Below are 20,878 nucleotides of genomic sequence, written 5' to 3' on the forward strand. Positions count from 1 at the left end.
CCCTAGATTTGGACCTGTCCTGAGGAAGGGCATGACCTTTTCCTCCAGTGATATCAGCAATAATCTCCTTCAACCAGGCCCGAAAAGGGTCTGCCCCTTGAAGGGAATGTTAAGTAGCTTAGATTTTGAAGTCACGTCAGCTGACCATGATCTAAGCCATAGCGCTCTGCGCGCCTGTATAGCAAAACCAGAATTCTTAGCCGTTAGTTTAGTCAAATGAACAATGGCATCAGAATAAAAGAATTGGCTAGGTTAAGTGCTCTGTTTGCCAAGTATGTCATCCAATGGAGTCGCTACCTGTAAAGCCTCTTCCAGAGACTCAAACCAGTACGCCACAGCAGCAGTGACAGGGGCAATGCATGCAAGGGGCTGTAGGATAAAACCTTGTTGAATAAATATTTTCTTAAGGTAACCTCTAATTTTTTTTATCCATTGTAAATATCATAAGGGTATTACCCCTGGGAGTAAGCATGATACCAGTCGTTATTAAATCACTGTATTCAGGCTTAACTTACATTAATCCGGTATCAGCAGCATTTTCTAGTGTTTTCCATCTCTAGAAAAAATTATAACTGCACATACCTGATAGCAGAATAAACTGCACGCCATTCTCTCGCTGAAGTTACCTCATCTGTGTAATCCCCTCAGACATATGTGAGAATAGCAATGGATCTTAGTTACAACCTGCTAAGATCATAGAAACCTCAGGCAGATTCTTCTTCTATTTACTGCCTGAGATAAAATAGCACAACACCGGTACTATTTAAAAATAACAAACTTTTGATTGAAGAAAATAAACTAGCTATATTTAACCACTCTCTCCTACAACGTCCTAGCTTGTTGAGAGTTGCAAGAGAATGACTGGCTATGACAGTTAGGTGAGGAGCTATATTACAGCTCTGCTGTGGGTGTCCTCTTGCAACTTCCTGTTGGGAATGAGAATATCCCACAAGTAATGGATGATCCGTGGACTGGATACACCTTACAAGAGAAAATGAACTCATCCTTTACTGTTTGGGTCAAGGACATAAAGTGTTTTTCTGTGTACTTTTATTTTTAAACGTAAGGAATGACCAAACATCATTACAATAATCCCTTAGGGTTAAAATTTCAACATTGTTTTGATCCAATGTGAGCTGCTGGTTCATCTGGATTTTCAAACCTCTGTTCTGGTTCTTTCATGTCTTAAAGCTGTTTCTGTCAACCCATACCATAGGATAAGACGTTTTTGCTTCAGGTTCTTCAATATAAATATATTTTAACGTGTACGTATTGTTAATCTCAAAATACAATCTTCCTTCTCTTTCTTTCCGAGCACAAGGTAGTTCAAAAAACATCAAGTTGTTTTTGCTGAAGGTTAAAAGGACATAATTCAGCTAGAGCCTACCATTTTAAATCTCTTTCCAATGTATTACTTTTATCAAATATGCTTCATTCTCTTGGTATCCTTTGTTGAGAGCAGCAGCTAGCTAAACACATCTGGTGAGGCAATGAAAAGAGGTATATATGTTCAGCCACCAATCAGCAGCTAGCTCTCAGTAGTGCATTGCTTCTCCTGAGCTTACCCTAGGTATGTTTTTCAACAAACGATTGACAAGAGAACAAAGCAAATAGGTTACAGAAGTAATTGAAAGTTGATTAAATTGAATTAACTATCTGAATCAGGAAAGTTTAAGTTTACCTTCACTGTCCATTGTAATGATGTAGAACTATGAATTAATATACTGCTATTTTACCATTCCATGCTAAACTTCAAATATAACAAAGATCCTTTTCTACAAAAAACTGACATACTGCACATGAAACTTGATTTACTTACTGACTTACACTTAGGATTGAGAGATGACAACAATACTCTTAAAACTACAGTAGTGATACTTTACATTCAGGCTTAAATGATTGATCTGTTCTGAATTAAAGGGACATGGAACTCAATTATTTGTGATTTAGATAGAGCATGCAACTTTAAACAACTTTCCAAAGTGCATCTAGTCTCAAATGTGCTTCATTCTTTTTGTATCCTTTGTTGAGGAAGCAGCAATACGCTACTGGGAGCTAGCTGAACACATTGGGTGAGTTAAGGACAAGAGTCCTGTACAGCCACCAATCAGCAGCTAGCCCCCAATATTGAGATAAGCCTACCTAGGTATGCTTTTTAGCAAAGGCTACCAAGCAAATGAAGCAAATTAGATAATTGGTAAATTTGAAAGTGGTTTGAAATTGCATGTTCTGTCTCAATCATAAAAGTTCATTTCTTCTGTTAAGTGTGATCAGTCCACGGGTCATCATTACTTCTGGGATATTACTCCTCCCCAACAGGAAGTGCAAGAGGATTCACCCAGCAGAGCTGCATATAGCTCCTCCCCTCTACGTCACTCCCAGTCATTCTCTTGCACCCAACGACTAGATAGGATGTGTGAGAGGACTATGGTGATTATACTTAGTTTTATATCTTCAATCAAAAGTTTGTTATTTTAAAATAGCACCGGAGTGTGTTATTATCTCTCTGGCAGAGTTTGAAGAAGAATCTACCAGAGTTTTTGTTATGATTTTAGCCGGAGTAGTTAAGATCATATCGCTGTTTCTCGGCCATCTGAGGAGAGGTAAACTTCAGATCAGGGGACAGCGGGCAGATGAATCTGCATAGAGGTATGTAGCAGTTTTTATTTTCTGACAATGGAATTGATGAGAAAATCCTGCCATACCGATATAATGTCATGTATGTATACTTTACACTTCAGTATTCTGGGGAATGGTACTTCACTAGAATTACACTGTAAGAAATACATAAAGCTGTTTAATAACTAGAGATTATGTTTAACGTTTTTGCTGGAATGTAAAATCGTTTTCATTTGCTGAGGTACTGAGTGAATAAATGTTTGGGCACTATTTTTCCACTTGGCAGTTGCTTAATCTGTTTTCTGACAGTTTCTGTTCTCCCTCACTGCTGTGTGTGAGGGGGAGGGGCCGTTTTTTGGCGCTTTTACTATGCATCAAATATTTCAGTCAGCAACTCATTGTATTCCCTGCATGATCCGGTTCATCTCTACAGAGCTCAGGGGTCTTCAAAACTTATTTTGAGGGAGGTAATTTCTCTCAGCAGAGCTGTGAGAATTATAGTTTGACTGAGATAAAAAACGTTTATTCTGTAATTTGTTTCCTGCTTTCAGAATTTGTTATCTTTGCTAATGGGATTAAACCTTTACTAAAGTTGTGTTGTTTACAAGGATTGAGGCTATAACTGTTTCAATTTATTAATTTTCAACTGTCATAGATCTTCTGTGCTTCTTAAAGGCACAGTACGTTTTAATATTATTCTAATTGAATTGTATTTCCAAGTTGCAAGTTTATTTGCTAGTGTGTTAAACATGTCTGATTCAGAGGATGATACCTGTGTCATTTGTTGCAATGCCAAAGTGGAGCCCAATAGAAATTTATGTACTAACTGTATTGATGCTACTTTAAATAAAAGTCAATCTGTACAAATTGAACAAATTTCACCAAACAACGAGGGGAGAGTTATGCCGACTAACTCGCCTCACGTGTCAGTACCTACATCTCCCGCTCAGAGGGAGGTGCGTGATATTGTAGCGCCGAGTACATCTGGGCGGCCATTACAAATCACATTACAGGATATGGCTACTGTTATGACTGAGGTTTTGGCTAAATTACCAGAACTAAGAGGTAAGCGTGATCACTCTGGGGTGAGAACAGAGTGCGCTGATAATATTAGGGCCATGTCAGACACTGCGTCACAGGTGGCAGAACATGAGGACGGAGAACTTCATTCTGTGGGTGACGGTTCTGATCCAAACAGACTGGATTCAGATATTTCAAATTTTAAATTTAAACTGGAAAACCTCCGTGTATTACTAGGGGAGGTGTTAGCGGCTCTGAATGATTGTAACACAGTTGCAATACCAGAGAAAATGTGTAGGTTGGATAAATATTTTGCGGTACCGACGAGTACTGAGGTTTTTCCTATACCTAAGAGACTTACTGAAATTGTTACTAAGGAGTGGGATAGACCCGGTGTGCCGTTCTCACCCCCTCCGATATTTAGAAAAATGTTTCCAATAGACGCCACCACAAGGGACTTATGGCAAACGGTCCCTAAGGTGGAGGGAGCAGTTTCTACCTTAGCTAAGCGTACCACTATCCCGGTGGAGGATAGCTGTGCTTTTTCAGATCCATTGGATAAAAAGTTAGAGGGTTACCTTAAGAAAATGTTTGTTCAACAAGGTTTTATATTGCAACCCCTTGCATGCATTGCGCCGATCACGGCTGCAGCGGCATTCTGGATTGAGTCTCTGGAAGAGAACATTGGTTCAGCTACTCTGGACGACATTACGGACAGGCTTAGAGTCCTTAAACTAGCTAATTCATTCATTTCGGAGGCCGTAGTACATCTTACTAAACTTACGGCGAAGAATTCAGGATTCGCCATTCAGGCATGCAGGGCGCTGTGGCTAAAATCCTGGTCAGCTGATGTTACTTCTAAGTCTAAATTGCTTAATATACCTTTCAAAGGGCAGACCTTATTCGGGCCCGGGTTGAAAGAGATTATCGCTGACATTACAGGAGGTAAAGGCCATGCCCTGCCTCAGGACAAAGCCAAAGCCAAGACTAGACAGTCTAATTTTCGTAATTTCAAAGCAGGAGCAGCATCAACTTCCTCTGCACCAAAACAGGAAGGAGCTGTTGCTCGCTACAGACAAGGCTGGAAACCTAACCAGTCCTGGAACAAGGGCAAGCAGACTAGGAAACCTGCTGCTGCCCCTAAAACAGCATGAATTGAGGGCCCCCGATCCGGGATCGGATCTAGTGGGGGGCAGACTTTCTCTCTTCGCCCAGGCTTGGGCAAGAGATGTTCAGGATCCCTGGGCGCTAGAGATAATATCTCAGGGATACCTTCTGGACTTCAAATACTCTCCTCCAAGAGAGAGATTTCATCTGTCAAGATTGTCAACAATCCAGACAAAGAAAGAGGCGTTTCTACGCTGCGTACAAGAGCTCTTGTTAATGGGAGTAATCCATCCAGTTCCACGATCAGAACAGGGACAGGGGTTTTACTCAAATCTGTTTGTGGTTCCCAAAAAAGAGGGAACTTTCAGACCAATCCTGGACTTAAAGATCCTAAACAAATTCCTAAGAGTTCCATCGTTCAAGATGGAGACTATTCGGACAATTTTACCTATGATCCAAGAAGGTCAGTACATGACCACTGTAGATTTAAAAGATGCTTACCTTCACATACCGATTCACAAAGATCATTATCGGTACCTAAGGTTTGCCTTCCTAGACAGGCATTACCAGTTTGTGGCTCTTCCATTCGGATTGGCTACAGCTCCAAGAATCTTCACAAAGGTTCTGGGTGCTCTTCTGGCGGTACTAAGACCGCGGGGAATCTCGGTAGCTCCATACCTAGACGACATTCTGATACAAGCTTCAAGCTTTCAAACTGCCAAGTCTCATACAGAGTTAGTGCTGGCATTTCTAAGGTCACATGGATGGAAGGTGAACGAAAAGAAAAGTTCACTCGTTCCACTCACAAGAGTTCCCTTCCTGGGGACTCTTATAGATTCTGTAGAAATGAAGATTTACCTGACAGAGGACAGGCTAACAAGACTTCAAAGTGCTTGCCGCACCCTTCATTCCATTCAACACCCGTCAGTGGCTCAATGCATGGAGGTAATCGGCTTAATGGTAGCGGCAATGGACATAGTACCCTTTGCACGCTTACACCTCAGACCACTGCAACTGTGCATGCTAAGTCAGTGGAATGGGGATTACTCAGACTTATCCCCTTCTCTGAATCTGGATCAAGAGACCAGAAATTCTCTTCTATGGTGGCTTTCTCGGCCACATCTGTCCAGGGGGATGCCATTCAGCAGACCAGACTGGACAATTGTAACAACAGACGCCAGCCTTCTAGGTTGGGGTGCCGTCTGGAATTCTCTGAAGGCTCAGGGACAATGGAGTCAGGAGGAGAGTCTCCTGCCAATAAACATTCTGGAATTGAGAGCAGTTCTCAATGCCCTCCTGGCTTGGCCCCAGTTGACAACTCGGGGGTTCATCAGGTTTCAGTCGGACAACATCACGACTGTAGCTTACATCAACCATCAGGGAGGGACAAGAAGCTCCCTAGCTATGATGGAAGTATCAAAGATAATTCGCTGGGCAGAGTCTCACTCTTGCCACCTGTCAGCAATCCACATCCCGGGAGTGGAGAACTGGGAGGCGGATTTCTTAAGTCGTCAGACTTTTCATCCGGGGGAGTGGGAACTTCATCCGGAGGTCTTTGCCCAAATACTTCGACGTTGGGGCAAACCAGAGATAGATCTCATGGCGTCTCGACAGAACGCCAAGCTTCCTCGTTACGGGTCCAGATCCAGGAGCAGTCCTGATAGATGCTCTGACAGCACCTTGGGACTTCAGGATGGCTTACGTGTTTCCACCCTTCCCGTTGCTTCCTCGATTGATTGCCAGAATCAAACAAGAGAGAGCATCAGTGATTCTAATAGCACCTGCGTGGCCACGCAGGACTTGGTATGCAGACCTGGTGGACATGTCATCCTGTCCACCTTGGTCTCTACCTCTGAAACAGGACCTTCTGATACAGGGTCCCTTCAAACATCAAAATCTAACTTCTCTGAAGCTGACTGCTTGGAAATTGAACGCTTGATTTTATCAAGACGTGGGTTTTCTGAGTCAGTTATTGATACCTTAATACAGGCTAGGAAACCTGTTACCAGAAAGATTTACCATAAGATATGGCGTAAATACCTATATTGGTGTGAATCCAAAGGTTACTCTTGGAGTAAGGTTAGGATTCCTAGGATATTGTCTTTTCTACAAGAAGGTTTAGAAAAGGGTTTATCTGCTAGTTCTTTAAAGGGACAGATCTCAGCTCTGTCCATTCTGTTACACAAACGTCTGTCAGAAGTTCCTGACGTCCAGGCTTTTTGTCAGGCTTTGGCCAGAATTAAGCCTGTGTTTAAAACTGTTGCTCCACCATGGAGTTTAAACCTTGTTCTTAATGTTTTACAGGGCGTTCCGTTTGAACCCCTTCATTCCATTGATATAAAGTTGTTATCTTGGAAAGTTCTATTTTTAATGGCTATTTCCTCGGCTCGAAGAGTCTCTGAATTATCAGCCTTACATTGTGATTCTCCTTATTTGATTTTTCATTCGGATAAGGTAGTCCTGCGTACTAAACCTGGGTTCTTACCTAAGGTAGTTACTAACAGGAATATCAATCAAGAGATTGTTGTTCCTTCTTTATGCCCAAATCCTTCTTCAAAGAAGGAACGTCTACTGCACAACCTGGATGTAGTCCGTGCTCTAAAATTTTACTTACAGGCAACTAAGGAATTTCGACAAATGTCTTCTCTGTTTGTCATTTACTCTGGGCAGAGGAGAGGTCAAAAAGCTTCCGCTACCTCTCTTTCTTTTTGGCTTCGTAGCATAATTCGTTTAGCTTATGAGACTGCTGGACAGCAGCCTCCTGAAAGAATTACAGCTCATTCTACTAGAGCTGTGGCTTCCACTTGGGCCTTCAAGAATGAGGCCTCTGTTGAACAGATTTGCAAGGCTGCAACTTGGTCTTCGCTTCATACTTTTTCCAAATTTTACAAATTTGACACTTTTGCTTCATCGGAGGCTATTTTTGGGAGAAAGGTTCTTCAGGCAGTGGTTCCTTCTGTATAAAGAGCCTGCCTATCCCTCCCGTCATCCGTGTACTTTTGCTTTGGTATTGGTATCCCAGAAGTAATGATGACCCGTGGACTGATCACACTTAACAGAAGAAAACATAATTTATGCTTACCTGATAAATTCCTTTCTTCTGTAGTGTGATCAGTCCACGGCCCGCCCTGTTTTTAAGGCAGGTAAATATTTTTTAATTTATACTCCAGTCACCACTTCACCCTTGGCTTTTCCTTTCTCGTTGGTCCTTGGTCGAATAACTGGGAGTGACGTAGAGGGGAGGAGCTATATGCAGCTCTGCTGGGTGAATCCTCTTGCACTTCCTGTTGGGGAGGAGTAATATCCCAGAAGTAATGATGACCCGTGGACTGATCACACTACAGAAGAAAGGAATTTATCAGGTAAGCATAAATTATGTTTTTTTACTTTACTGTTCCTTTTTAGATGAGCATTAAATAATAATAAAAAAATAATCTATCATCCATAAAAGCAACATTTGAATATGTTGATTTACCGGGGGGGCGACTAAAATCTGTTCAAATTTAAACTGAAATGAATACAGTAGTATCAGTTATTTATCTTTGTTATATTTTAAATGCTACTTTTTCATAATGTCCACTGCATCTCAAGGGACAAAGAATAAGCAGGAAATATTACAGCAGTTATGTGAAGCATCAAACTTGTCATTTTTATATACATTTTCATAACTTTTCCAGTACCCCTTAAGATGGTGTGTTATACAAACATCTGCAAATATTGTTTCTACTTAATATCAGACATAAATTGCCACGCAATTTCTCTATATGAAAGTGGTTGTTGGACGGGCAGAATGACTTTCTGCCAAGGCTGTGATGCTAGAGCGTAATTTATATCAAATATCTTTTACACTACTGATTATTTTCTAATTTTTTTGTTAACTACTTCTGTACCAACAGGAACTGAAAGAGAAGCTTTCAGAGCTCAAGAAGTTGTGCAAGTCTCTGTTCTTCAAAGTGGAAGAGAGGAGGAAGTGGCCAGACCGTCTGAGTGCCCTTGACAGTCTGCTTAATCACTCCAGCATCTTTTTAAAGTAAGAAAAAAAGGAAAAGTGTCATTGAGTATCTGATACAGATTGTGTGGAATATGGGAAGTGTGTGTTTTATTAATTGTTGTGGCTACTATCTGTAAGTAGCTGTCAGTGGATGAGGGAAGCCTCTATGCATTTGGTGATAGGGGTTAGGAGATTCTGCGATGTTCCTCTGACTTGGAGGATATGGACTGTTGTGGGCTGTACAGGGAGAAGAGATGCTTAAAGTGAAGGTAAACTTCGGTGAATGAAAGCATGTTTTTTTTAAAATACTATTAAAAACAGGGGCACTTTCATTCATCAAAGTTTACAAAGCAGCCGTTTTGATTAAAAACTTACCTTTTTTCTTTTCACAGCCAGAGCAGCTTCCTCATCCTGGAAATCCTCTCTTCACACGTCAGCAATGACTAATCCAGCTTCCTCCAATCACAGCTTTTCCCCCAGGGTGGTCATTGCCTCAGGCCATGCTGTGATTGGAGGAAGCCGGATTAGTCATTGCTGACGTGTGAAGAGAGGATTTCCAGGAGGGGGAAGGTGCTCTGGCTGTGAAAAGAAAAAAGGTAAGTTTTTAATCAAAATGGCTGCTTTGTAAACTTTGATGAATGAAAGTGCCCCTGTTTTTAATAGTATTTTAAAAAAAACCATGCTTTCATTCACCAAAGTTTACCTTCACTTTAATTTGAGGGTCTGTTTTGACAGTTGAAGTAGGCTACATGAGAGAAATAGGTTGCAAGTTTTATGATGTTTCTTTTATCTGTCAGGAGTGCACGAATGATCCCAGAAGATGATCAGATCTTTACAGAGGTGGAGTTAACCACACTGGAGAAGCTCATTAATGATACATGGGTAAGGTGATCTCACACTGCTCATCTAAGAATATTTCTTCTTAAACTATAATAGCTTTTAACGTTCAGCACATCATTTATCACTTTACAGTTATCCTATCATTTAGCGTATGCATTATTTTACTCTTCTGCCACAGGTATGGAAAAATGAAACCCAAGCAGAGCAGAATAAACTTTCCCCCACGGAGAAGCCAGTCCTATTGTCCAAAGACATTGAACAAAAGTTGGGAGCGCTGGACAGAGAGGTCCATTACCTGCTCAACAAGGCCAAATTCTCCAAACCAAAACCAAAAAAGAAGCCATCAAACGCCACAAAATCAGAAGATGACAAGAACAGTACTGAGAGCAGCGAGAAGATCATCTCTCCTACTGAAGAGAGTACAGGTGATTTAAGTAACATTACCCCCTATACTACTGTTGCTGTAACTATTCTTTGTGTTTACCTAACTTACTTATATATGCCCTTCCACTTCAGATAAACCAAGTGAGCAGGAGCCTGTAAAAGAGCCGCCAACTGCAGAAGAAAAGAGTGAGATTCCTGAGCTAGGAGATTCGGAAGCAGGTAATCCAGGGCACGCACAGGAATTTTAAGGCTCTGGTCACATGTGAGGATGGTACGTGTGTAGGCACGGTGTGACTGCGGAGTGGATGTGCACATGATCTCTCCATTCCAAATAAATTGTTTCTTCTGGATGCATCATACCTAATTTTATTGGTATCTTGATATACTCATGCTCTTTCCTTCACTACGAGCTGTTCCTTTATTTAATATTTTTTTTTCTCCAGTCTCTCTGCCTTTATTAACTAATTGTTTTATTTGTTAGATTCATCAACACAGAAGTCTCCAGAGGCCTCAGAAGATAACCACAAGACGGAATTATAACCTTCTCATCCCGTGTTGGCATACATATTTATTAACATTACTTTTTTTGTAATGGACATAACGACCGTTTCCTGCCAACAGAACTTTTTTTTTCCCCCCCACAAGACAAACTGCAATTGAGATGTACATTTCTGTCCTGTCTGCACCATTTTTATTTTTTCTTGTCTATTGTCCCAGGAAGGTTTCATGTGGTGTCCACCTACATCTTTCGCTGCCACATGCGCTGGATGGAATATCTCATTTTATTGCCAGATCTGAGAAAGCAGCATCCATGACTTAGCACTTAATTGTTCACTGTATAACAGAGTTTTCTGATTCTCCTTCTGTCTGACCATTTTCTCTTGTATCAGTTTTGAGCTCCCTGAAGGTAGAAGGGTTTATATAGAACCGTTTCTGACCACCTTTTAGATCTTTTGGGACCATTTTCATTTTGGCCTCCTTCCTAAAGAGTTCTTTAGTATATGCTAGAAATGTGTTATATGCATAGAAAGACTTTAAGTGTTTGGTGTCACAATGAAAAATGTTTCCAAAAAAAAAAACATTTATAATGCTGGGTCATAGTAAAGGCCACACCCTTTGCCTACTAGAGAGGGCTACCGTGCATTGTTAAACCATGAGTTGCAGCACTCTTTGGTAGCCATTTGGTTAAAAGAAAATAATGGCAACATTTCTGAATGCTAGTTTAGCTTTATTTGTATCAGCATTAGCTGGATATACAACACACAATCATTGTTTAGAGAGGGGAAATAAACACAGCTGTTTTTTGGTGGGTTAGGTTCTCTTACTCAGGTTAGCAGTTGCTTCTTCACAGAATAAAAATTCTTCAGGTTTTAGATACAGCTTTGAGGTGAGAGTGCAATTTACATCACACTGTAGTCCAACATGGAGATCTGGGACGGCAGTATGTTAATCTGCTTTTCAAAGGGATACATAGTGTACCTGAGTACATGTTAATGCTACAGCTGGGCACTATGGGAAATAATGGTTAAGGGAATATGACACAACATCTCAGAAAACTGAATCCTTCTGTTATGAATATTATAAAATACCTTATTTGTAAGGGATTCATGATGTTCATCATTGGACCTTTTAGATTCCAGAACTAATTTGTCATTAAATTGTCTTTATTTATTAGCTTTGTTGAAAAATTATATTTTGGTGTTTACTTTCCTAGAAAAGGGAGTTTGGGATTGTGAATTGTATACACTGGGCATGAAAGGGGTTTTATACCTGATAAAGCAGCTTGCAGGGTCCAGGTTGTGCGTGTCTTATAGTGTTGTGGGTGGGTACCCCCTGTGAGCACATCCTATAGCCATTTACCCAGAGCAAGCAACGGCATCTAGTCAGAGGTTTAGCACTGATGACCTGAATACCTTGTACTGATTTAAACATAGATGATGCTATGGTCACAACAGTGATTAATCAATATTTATATATATATATATATATATATTATACACGCCAGATTAAGGGATATGAAACCCCAAATTGTTCCTTCATGATTCAGATAGAGCATGCAAGTTTAAACAACTTTCCAGTTTACTTCTATTATCTAAACTACTTCCTTTCTTCGGTGTCCTTTGAAGAAAAGCATACCTAGGTAGGCTTTATGACCATCAATGCCTTGCTGGGAGCTAGCTGCTGATTGGTGGCTGTGCATTTATGACACTTTTCATTGGCTTGGCTTACCTGATGTGTTCAGATAGCTCCCAGTAGTGAATTGCTGCTCAGCAAATTATACCAAGAAAAGGAAGCAAATTTGCTAATAAAAAAAAAAAAATGAAAGTTGTTTAAAATTGAATCATGAATCATGAAATTTGGGGTTTCACGTCCCTTTTTTAAGATGAAAATATTAGTTATCATAATAATGTTCTTTGATTAGACATCCATTTTATACTAATTTCTACAGCAGTAAGCAGACCATGTTATAGTCTAGATTCTCCAGGTGTACCCAGGTCTGTGACCCCTTTTATATTAAAGGGATAGTCTAGTCAAAAACTTTCATGATTCAGATAGAGCATGCAATTTTAATTAACTTTCTAATCTACCCCTATTATCAATTGTTCTTCGTTCTATTGGTATCTCAATTTGAATGTAAGCTAAGTAGCCGGCCTATTTTAGTTTCAGCACCTGGGTAGCGCTTGCTGATTGGTGGCTACATTTAGACACCAATCAGAAAGCACTACCAAGGTGCTTAATAAAAATGGGCTGGCTACTATGCTTATATTCCTGCTTTTTTAAAATAAAGATATCAAATTATCTTCATTCTCTTGCTAATAGGAGTAAATTAAGAAAGTTGCTTAAAATTGCCTGTGCTATCCGAATCATGAAAGTTTAATTTTGACTAGACTATTCCTTTAAGGATCATTACAACATTCTTACCTCACTCCTCTAGACTATTGGAGTCCAAATCTGCTCTTTGGGAAGTGAAAATAGGTTAACAAAACAAAGACAGAGCAAATGAAATATTGTCCTGTTTGGACACCTTTGCTCTAGGGACTTCTAAACAAAGACCTTATATTGCAGTTCAATGCACCAAACGACAGGTTGTTCCAGCAAACAACTTACTTGACCACTGTTTATAGAATGCTTTTGTGTTTTTTTTTGTTTTTGTTTCTTTAAATAATGACTGCAAATTAAATTTGGTTAGGGCCTTAAAAGCAACTTCTGCTCAATTTATGCCTTTCAAGGAAATAATCTCAATGGAAACCAATCTCTTGGCTGCAGGATCACAGAGTTTGGCTTTATGGTGGCTGAAGCAACATTGGTGAAAGTATCCATAAGACTGTGATAATTCTACTTTTATTGTTTCATATATTTACACTGGCTCAGGGGGCTGGAAAGTGATTGTAAATCAAGACAGAAGGAAAGGTAATACGCCGCAGCCTCCATCTGACATTCCTTCTTTGTGCTATTTCTCCAAGTGCCAGGTCATGGAGAGAAAAAAATAAAATTCTTTATATTATTATAAACAGTGTTTGGTGTGTTTGTGTCAATGGTTCAATTAGTGACATAAATGAAACATCTTGTAGATTTAAAGGGACATTCTAGTAAAAAAAAAACTTGCATGATTCAGATAGAGAATATAATTTTAAACAATTTTCCAATTTACTTTTATCACCATTTTTGCTTTGTTCCCTTGGTATTCTTAGTTGAAAGATAAACCCAGGAGGTTCATATGCTAATTTCTAAGCCCTTGAAGGCCGCCTCTTCTCTCAGGGCATTTTGCAGTTTTTCACCACTAGAGGGTGTAAGCTCATGTGTGTTATCTATATAACACTGTGCTCACGCACGTGGAGTTCCAGTGAGCCAGCTCCGATTGGCTAAAATGGATGTCTGTCAAAAGAAATGAAATAAGGGGGCAGTTTGCAGAGGCTTAGATACAAGGTAATCACAGAGGTAAAAAGTGTATTTATATAACTGTGTTGGCTATGCAAAACTGGGGAATGGGTAATAAAAGGATTATCTATTTTATTTAAACAATAAAAATTCTGGTGTAGACTGTCCCTTTAACTTTCCCCTACTCTAGTGTTTCTCAACCGTGGTCCTCAAGTACCCCCAACAGGCCTGGTTTTCATTATAGCTGAACCAGTGAACAGGTGAAGTAATCAGCTGATCAGTAGTAACCATGGTTACTAACCTGCTCTCATCCATCAGCTGATCATTTCACCTGTGCTCTAGTTCAGCTATAATGAAAGCCAGGACTGTTAGGGGTACTTGAGGACCGCGGTTGAGAAACAAAGCCCTACTCTACCAATTTAAAAAAAAAAATGAACTATGATCTAAATTCTATTTTGCTTGACTTTACCTCCAAGTATCCACAAAATAGAACCTAATTATTTCTAGAAAAGTTTTTTTATTTTCATTTTTTATAGTAGATCTATATGTTGGCACCAGGTGTGTGCATATGCTGCCAGTTTCGCTTAGTGTTCCTTCTAAAGCCAGTTTTGCGAGCCTCCCAGCAGTGAAGCAGTTAAAAAGGGAACGACACCAGGAGAAGATGGCAAGGTGTGGTTCCCTTTTTAACTGTTTCACTGGTCTAGAACCTCCCCCCTCCAATCAATCAGTATTGTATGGGCTTTCAGATGTGTAGCCATTTTATTCAAGCTGAAACCCAGAAACAATTTATTAGAGTTTATTAAATGTATCTATGGCAAGTCAAAATAGTACCCCGTCCTTTGCACTGTGCAAATTCATCATCAGAATTCAAATCCGAAGTGTGTTCTCTAGCAACTTTTAACCCGTTTGGACTCATCAAATTCAAGAGCTTGGAAATGTCGCAAAATTATGCTATTTTCTATGTAAAATTATTAGGCATATTCAGTTTTTGTGTTAAACGTTACAAATAAAGTTACATTTACACTAGAGCTGCAACAACTAATCGGCATAATCGATTATGAAAATAGTTGTCAACGAATCTCATAATCGATTAGTTGGTTTGCAATTAGATCTGTGCACAGCACCAGCTGCTTTACTCCAATGAGCTCCTGCACATGGTATTGTGTTATATGATTATGCCCTTAGCCTATAGGACCTCTACAGACATTTTACTTTTCACTTTTTCAGGACACTATAAGTTTCTGTTTTAAGTGTACAACTATTCCTGCCTTATGTGCAACCCAAAAATAAATTAGGAGTCATAATTTGGATTGTTTATATCAAATCGGGTGATGGGACTATGCTTTGCATGATATAGTGCTGAGCATGTTATTTATACCTAGCCCTAGATTGATGGGATTTGTTATATGAATTGATGTCACTATTACCTGTTTGCACAATTATTAGCGGATCGCTTGCTATTGCTGATTATATGTACTGTATAGATAAATGTGTAAGGCTGTGTCCTTTTAATGATATATAATCTTTAGTCCTTTTGCCTTTTTTTTTTCTTATTTTTAATTAATTGGAAAATGTAACAAATTCCACCCCTAAGTATATATCTGTTATTTTAAGAAGGGACTAGATATTCATTCCCTAACCTTATAGATGGCGATTTACTACTGCATATAGATATTCAAGATATTTTTATGTTAAAATGAAGTCCGGGCTTACTTTGTTGAGAGGCCCCTTGCATTGGTGGAGAACTAACAGAGATAAATATCCCACCTTGGTGAAATTGGCAAAAGTCTATTTCTGCATCTCAGGCACCTCAACACCATCTGAGTGCCTCTTCTCTGCTGCATGCAAAATAGCTTGCAAAAAAGAGAGCCAGCCTCAGCCAGGAGCATGTGGTCATGTTAACATTTTTGCATTTCAATGCAAAGTTTCTGAAAGAGTGAATAACAGAATGTTATAAACAGTGGTAGTCTACCTATTACTAGTTCTACCTCTTTTCAAACAGTTTGTGGTTTGTTTAATTATAAATATGTGCTCTGCTGCTTAAAAAATTGGACCAACAGTTGTTTTAATGTAAAGTTTTAGTCTGAAATGTATATTTATAACACTCAGTACGTGGATTTTATTTTAAATATAGGAAAAAAATATATTTATTTTTAGTCTATTTAATCGAAAAAATAATCGGCCGATTAATCGATTATGAAAATAATCGTTAGTTGCAGCCCTAATTTACACTTTTAAATATTATCTAAATCAGTGGTCTAAAAGTACTGGCCCTGGGGCCATATGCGGCCCTCAAGATAGTTTCGTCTGGCCCTCCCTTGTTTAATAGGGAAACCATTAAGGGCCAGATTATGAGTGGTGTACTAACAGTTAAACATGAGCGATATTGTGCGTGTCAGGTGTAAGTTGAAAGTCAACATGATCACTTCAACACAATTGAGGCTAACTCGCATCAGTCAGGATAACGCGTCCTCAGGGCTGTGGTTAACTTGCTAAACATAAGTGTCACAAAAGATTTTAAATAGATTTAAAAGTACTACTACACTCATTTACAGGGAGTGCAGAATTATTAGGCAAATGAGTATTTTGACCACATCATCCTCTTTATGCATGTTGTCTTACTCCAAGCTGTATAGGCTCGAAAGCCTACTACCAATTAAGCATATTAGGTGATGTGCATCTCTGTAATGAGAAGGGGTGTGGTCTAATGACATCAACACCCTATATCAGGTGTGCATAATTATTAGGCAACTTCCTTTCCTTTGGCAAAATGGGTCAAAAGAAGGACTTGACAGGCTCAGAAAAGTCAAAAATAGTGAGATATCTTGCAGAGGGATGCAGCACTCTTAAAATTGCAAAGCTTCTGAAGCGTGATCATCGAACAATCAAGCGTTTCATTCAAAATAGTCAACAGGGTCGCAAGAAGCGTATGGAAAAACCAAGGCGCAAAATACCTGCCCATGAACTGAGAAAAGTCAAGCGTGCAGCTGCCAAGATGCCACTTGCCACCAGTTTGGCCATATTTCAGAGCTGTAACATCACTGGAGTGCCCAAAAGCACAAGGTGTGCAATACTCAGAGACCAAGGTAAGAAAGGCTGAAAGACGACCACCACTGAACAAGACACACAAGCTGAAACGTCAAGACTGGGCCAAGAAATATCTCAAGACTGATTTTTCTAAGGTTTTATGGACTGATGAAATGAGAGTGAGTCTTGATGGGCCAGATGGATGGGCCCGTGGCTGGATTGGTAAAGGGCAGAGAGCTCCAGTCCGACTCAGACGCCAGCAAGGTGGAGGTGGAGTACTGGTTTGGGCTGGTATCATCAAAGATGAGCTTGTGGGGCCTTTTCGGGTTGAGGATGGAGTCAAGCTCAACTCCCAGTCCTACTGCCAGTTTCTGGAAGACACCTTCTTCAAGCAGTGGTACAGGAAGAAGTCTGCATCCTTCAAGAAAAACATGATTTTTATGCAGGACAATGCTCCATCACACGCGTCCAAGTACTCCACAGCGTGGCTGGCAAGAAAGGGTATAAAAGAAGAAAATCTAATGACATGGCCTCCTTGTTCACCTGATCTGAACCCCATTGAGAACCTGTGGTCCATCATCAAATGTGAGATTTACAAGGAGGGAAAACAGCACTCCTCTGAACAGTGTCTGGGAGGCTGTGGTTGCTGCTGCACGCAATGTTGATGGTGAACAGATCAAAACACTGACAGAATCCATGGATGGCAGGCTTTTGAGTGTCCTTGCAAAGAAAGGTGGCTATATTGGTCACTGATTTGTTTTTGTTTTGTTTTTGAATGTCAGAAATGTATATTTGTGAATGTTGAGATGTTATATTGGTTTCACTGGTAAAAATAAATAATTAAAATGGGTATATATTTGTTTTTTGTTAAGTTGCCTAATAATTATGCACAGTAATAGTCACCTGCACACACAGATATCCCCCTAAAATAGCTATAACTAAAAACAAACTAAAAGCTACTTCCAAAACTATTCAGCTTTGATATTAATGAGTTTTTTGGGTTCATTGAGAACATGGTTGTTGTTCAATAATAAAATGAATCCTCAAAAATACAACTTGCCTAATAATTCTGCACTCCCTGTATAAAAGAAAATTAATTGCACAAAAAAAGTTATAAGGGCTCAAAGATATCAGGTCTCGGGTGTAAGAAAAAAAAGGCTGGCAAAGGGCTTTAACACAGAAATAATAAAGGCAAGCATGTGTGATTCTATATCATTGTATGTAAATCACAAATTCTTTAGAAAAATGGGAACTGGATTTATTTTTGACAGTGTTTTTGACACATGCTTGAAGTGTAGTTTCAACAAAAAAAAATTATGCTTACTTGATAAATTTATTTCTTGACACGGTGAGTCCACGGATCATCTAAATTCTATTGGGAATATCACTCCTGCCCAGCAGGAGGCAGCAACGAGCACCAATGCAAAGCTGTTAAATATCACCTCCCTTCCCTCCCACCCCAGTCTTCTCACCGTGTAAGGAAAGAAAGAAATTTATCAGTTAAGCATAAATTTTGTTTACTTTCTAATGACACAGTGAGTCCACGGATCATCTAATTACTATTGGGAATCAATACCAAGCTAGAGGACACAGATGATAAGGGAGGGACAAGACAGGGAACCTAAACAGAAGGTACCACTGCTTAAAGAACCTTTCTCCCAAAGGAAGCCTCAGCCGAGGCAAAAGTATAAAATTTATAGAATTTGGAAAAAGTGTGTATAGAGGACCAAGTTGCAACCTTACAAATCTGTTCCAGAGAAGCTTCATTTTTGAATGCCCAGGAAGAGGAAACAGTCCTCGTAGAATGAGCCGTGACTCAGGAGGCTGCTGTCCAGCGGTTTCATAGGCCAAGCGAATGATACTCTTCAGCCACAAGAAAAGAGAAGTAGCCGTAGCTTTCTGTCCTTTACGTTTCCCAGAGAATACCACAAACAGAGCAGACGACTGGCAAAAATCCTTAGTCGCCTGTAAATAGAATTTCAAGGCACGCACCACGTCTAGGTTGTGCAGCAGACGTTACTTATGAGAAGATGGGTTAGGACATAAAGAAGGAACAATAATCTCCTGATTAATGTTACGATCTGAAACCACTTTAGGGAGAAACCTTAACTTCGTACGCAAAACTACCTTATCCGAATGAAAAATAAGGTAAGGAGACTCATACTGTAATGCCGAGAGCTCTGAAACTCTACGAGCAGATGAAATAGCAACAAGAAACAAAACCTTCCAAGATAACAATTTAATATCTAAGGAATGTATAGGCTCAAACAGAGCCTGCTGAAGAACTTTAAGAACAAGGTTAAGACTCCAGGGAGGAGTAACCGGCTTAAACACAGGCCTGATCCTGACCAAGACCTGACAAAATGATTGCACGTCTGGTACATCCGCCAGACGTTTATGTAACAAAATAAATAAGGCAGATATTTGACCCTTTAAGGAACTTGCCGATAAATCCTTCTCCAAACCCTCTTGGAGAAAAGACAAAATTCTAGGAATCCGAACTCTACTCCAAGAGTAGCCTCTGGATTCACACCAATGCAGATATTTATGCCATATCTTATGGTAAATCTTTCTAGTCACAGGCTTACGAGCCTGAATCATGGTTTCAATGACCGACTCAGAAAAACCATGCTTAGATAAAATTAAGCGTTCAATCACCAAGCAGTCAGCTTCAGCGAAATTAGATTTGGATGAAGGAAGGGACCTTGAAGTAGAAGGTCCTTCCTCAATGGAAGTCTCCAATGTTGAAGAGATGCCATCTCGACTAGGTCTGCATACCAGATCCTGCGAGGCCACGCCGGTGCGATGAGGATCACCTACGCCCTCTCCTGTTTGATTCGAGCAATGGCCCGAGGAAGGAGAGCGAACAGGGGAAATAGGTATGCGAGACTGAAATTTCAAGGTACCGTCAGAGCGTCTATCAGTACAGCCTAAGGATCCCTTGACCTCGACCAGTAACTCGGGAGCTTGGCATTCTGCTGAATTGCCATGAAATCCAGTTCCGGCTGTCTCCATTTGAGAATCAAGCTGGAAAACACATCCGGATGGAGTTCCCACTCCCCCGGGGAAAGGTCTGTCTGCTCAGAAAATCCCCTTCCCAATTGTGCACTCCTGGAATGTGGATCGCAGACAGAGAGCAGTTGTGGGTCTCCGCCCACTGAATAATCTTGGCTACCTCTGTCATGGCCAAGGAACTCTGAGTTCCCCCCTGATGGTTGATGTAAGCCACTGAAGTTATGTTGTCCGACTGGAACCTGATAAACCGGGCCAAAGCTAACTGAGGCCAGCCCAGGAGAGCATTAAAAATTGCTCTCAGCTCCAGAATATTTATAGGTAGAACCGACTCCTTCCGAGTCCAAGTCCCCTGAGCCTTTAGAGAGCCCCAGACTGCTCCAAATGCTAATAGGCTGGCGTCCGTTGTCACAATCACCCAGGAGGGTCTGCGGAAGCAGGTTCCCTGGAAGAGATGATCCTGAAACAACCACCAAAGAAGAGAATCCCTTGTCTCCTGATCCAGATGTAATCATGGAGACAGATCTGCATAATCTCTGTTCCACTGCCTGAACATGCATAGCTGCAGAGGTCTGAGGTGGAAACCGGCAAACAGAATGATGTCCATGGCAGCTACCATCAGACCGATTACCTCCATACATTGAGCCACTGATGGCCGAGGAGAGGACTGAAGCGCCAGACAAGAATCGGAAATCTTTGATTTCCTGACTTCTGTCAGAAAAAATTTAATTGATAGGGAATCTATTATGGTTCCCAAGAAAACTACCCTTGTAGTTGGAATTAAGGAGCTCTCTTCCAAATTAACCTTCCATCCGTGAGATCGCAGGAAGGATAACAGCATCTCCGTGTGGGAGTTTGCTTGTTGAGAGGATGGCGCCTTAATCAGGATGTCGTCCAGATAAGGTGCCACTTTGAAAAAATTCTGGGAGCTGTGGCAAGGCGGAATGGAAGAGCCAAAAACTGGAAGTGTTTGTCTAGGATGATCCCTGTGGATGGGAA

At 40.4% G+C, this 20,878-nt stretch overlaps 1 protein-coding gene across 4 annotated transcripts in view; it reads left to right on the plus strand.

Annotated features, from left to right (window-relative positions):
* HYOU1 (hypoxia up-regulated 1) overlaps positions 1–13,473 on the plus strand; it is a 53,602-nt gene extending 40,129 nt beyond the window's left edge. For 3 of the 4 annotated variants that reach the window (XM_053691299.1, XM_053691300.1, XM_053691298.1), the window contains exons 21-25: positions 8,643–8,776; positions 9,535–9,619; positions 9,756–10,002; positions 10,094–10,180; positions 10,443–13,473. In XM_053691299.1, coding sequence (XP_053547274.1) covers positions 8,643–8,776; positions 9,535–9,619; positions 9,756–10,002; positions 10,094–10,180; positions 10,443–10,501 — 612 coding nt within the window. In that variant the 3' untranslated portion in view covers positions 10,502–13,473. Of the gene's footprint in view, positions 1–8,642; positions 8,777–9,534; positions 9,620–9,755; positions 10,003–10,093; positions 10,233–10,442 lie in introns of all 4 variants that reach the window. The other variant, XM_053691301.1, reaches the window with a different exon arrangement.
* The last annotated feature ends 7,405 nt before the right edge of the window (positions 13,474–20,878 follow it).

The sequence above is a fragment of the Bombina bombina genome, chromosome 8, assembly GCF_027579735.1.
Source record: "Bombina bombina isolate aBomBom1 chromosome 8, aBomBom1.pri, whole genome shotgun sequence".
NCBI classification, from domain to species: Eukaryota; Metazoa; Chordata; class Amphibia; order Anura; family Bombinatoridae; genus Bombina; species Bombina bombina.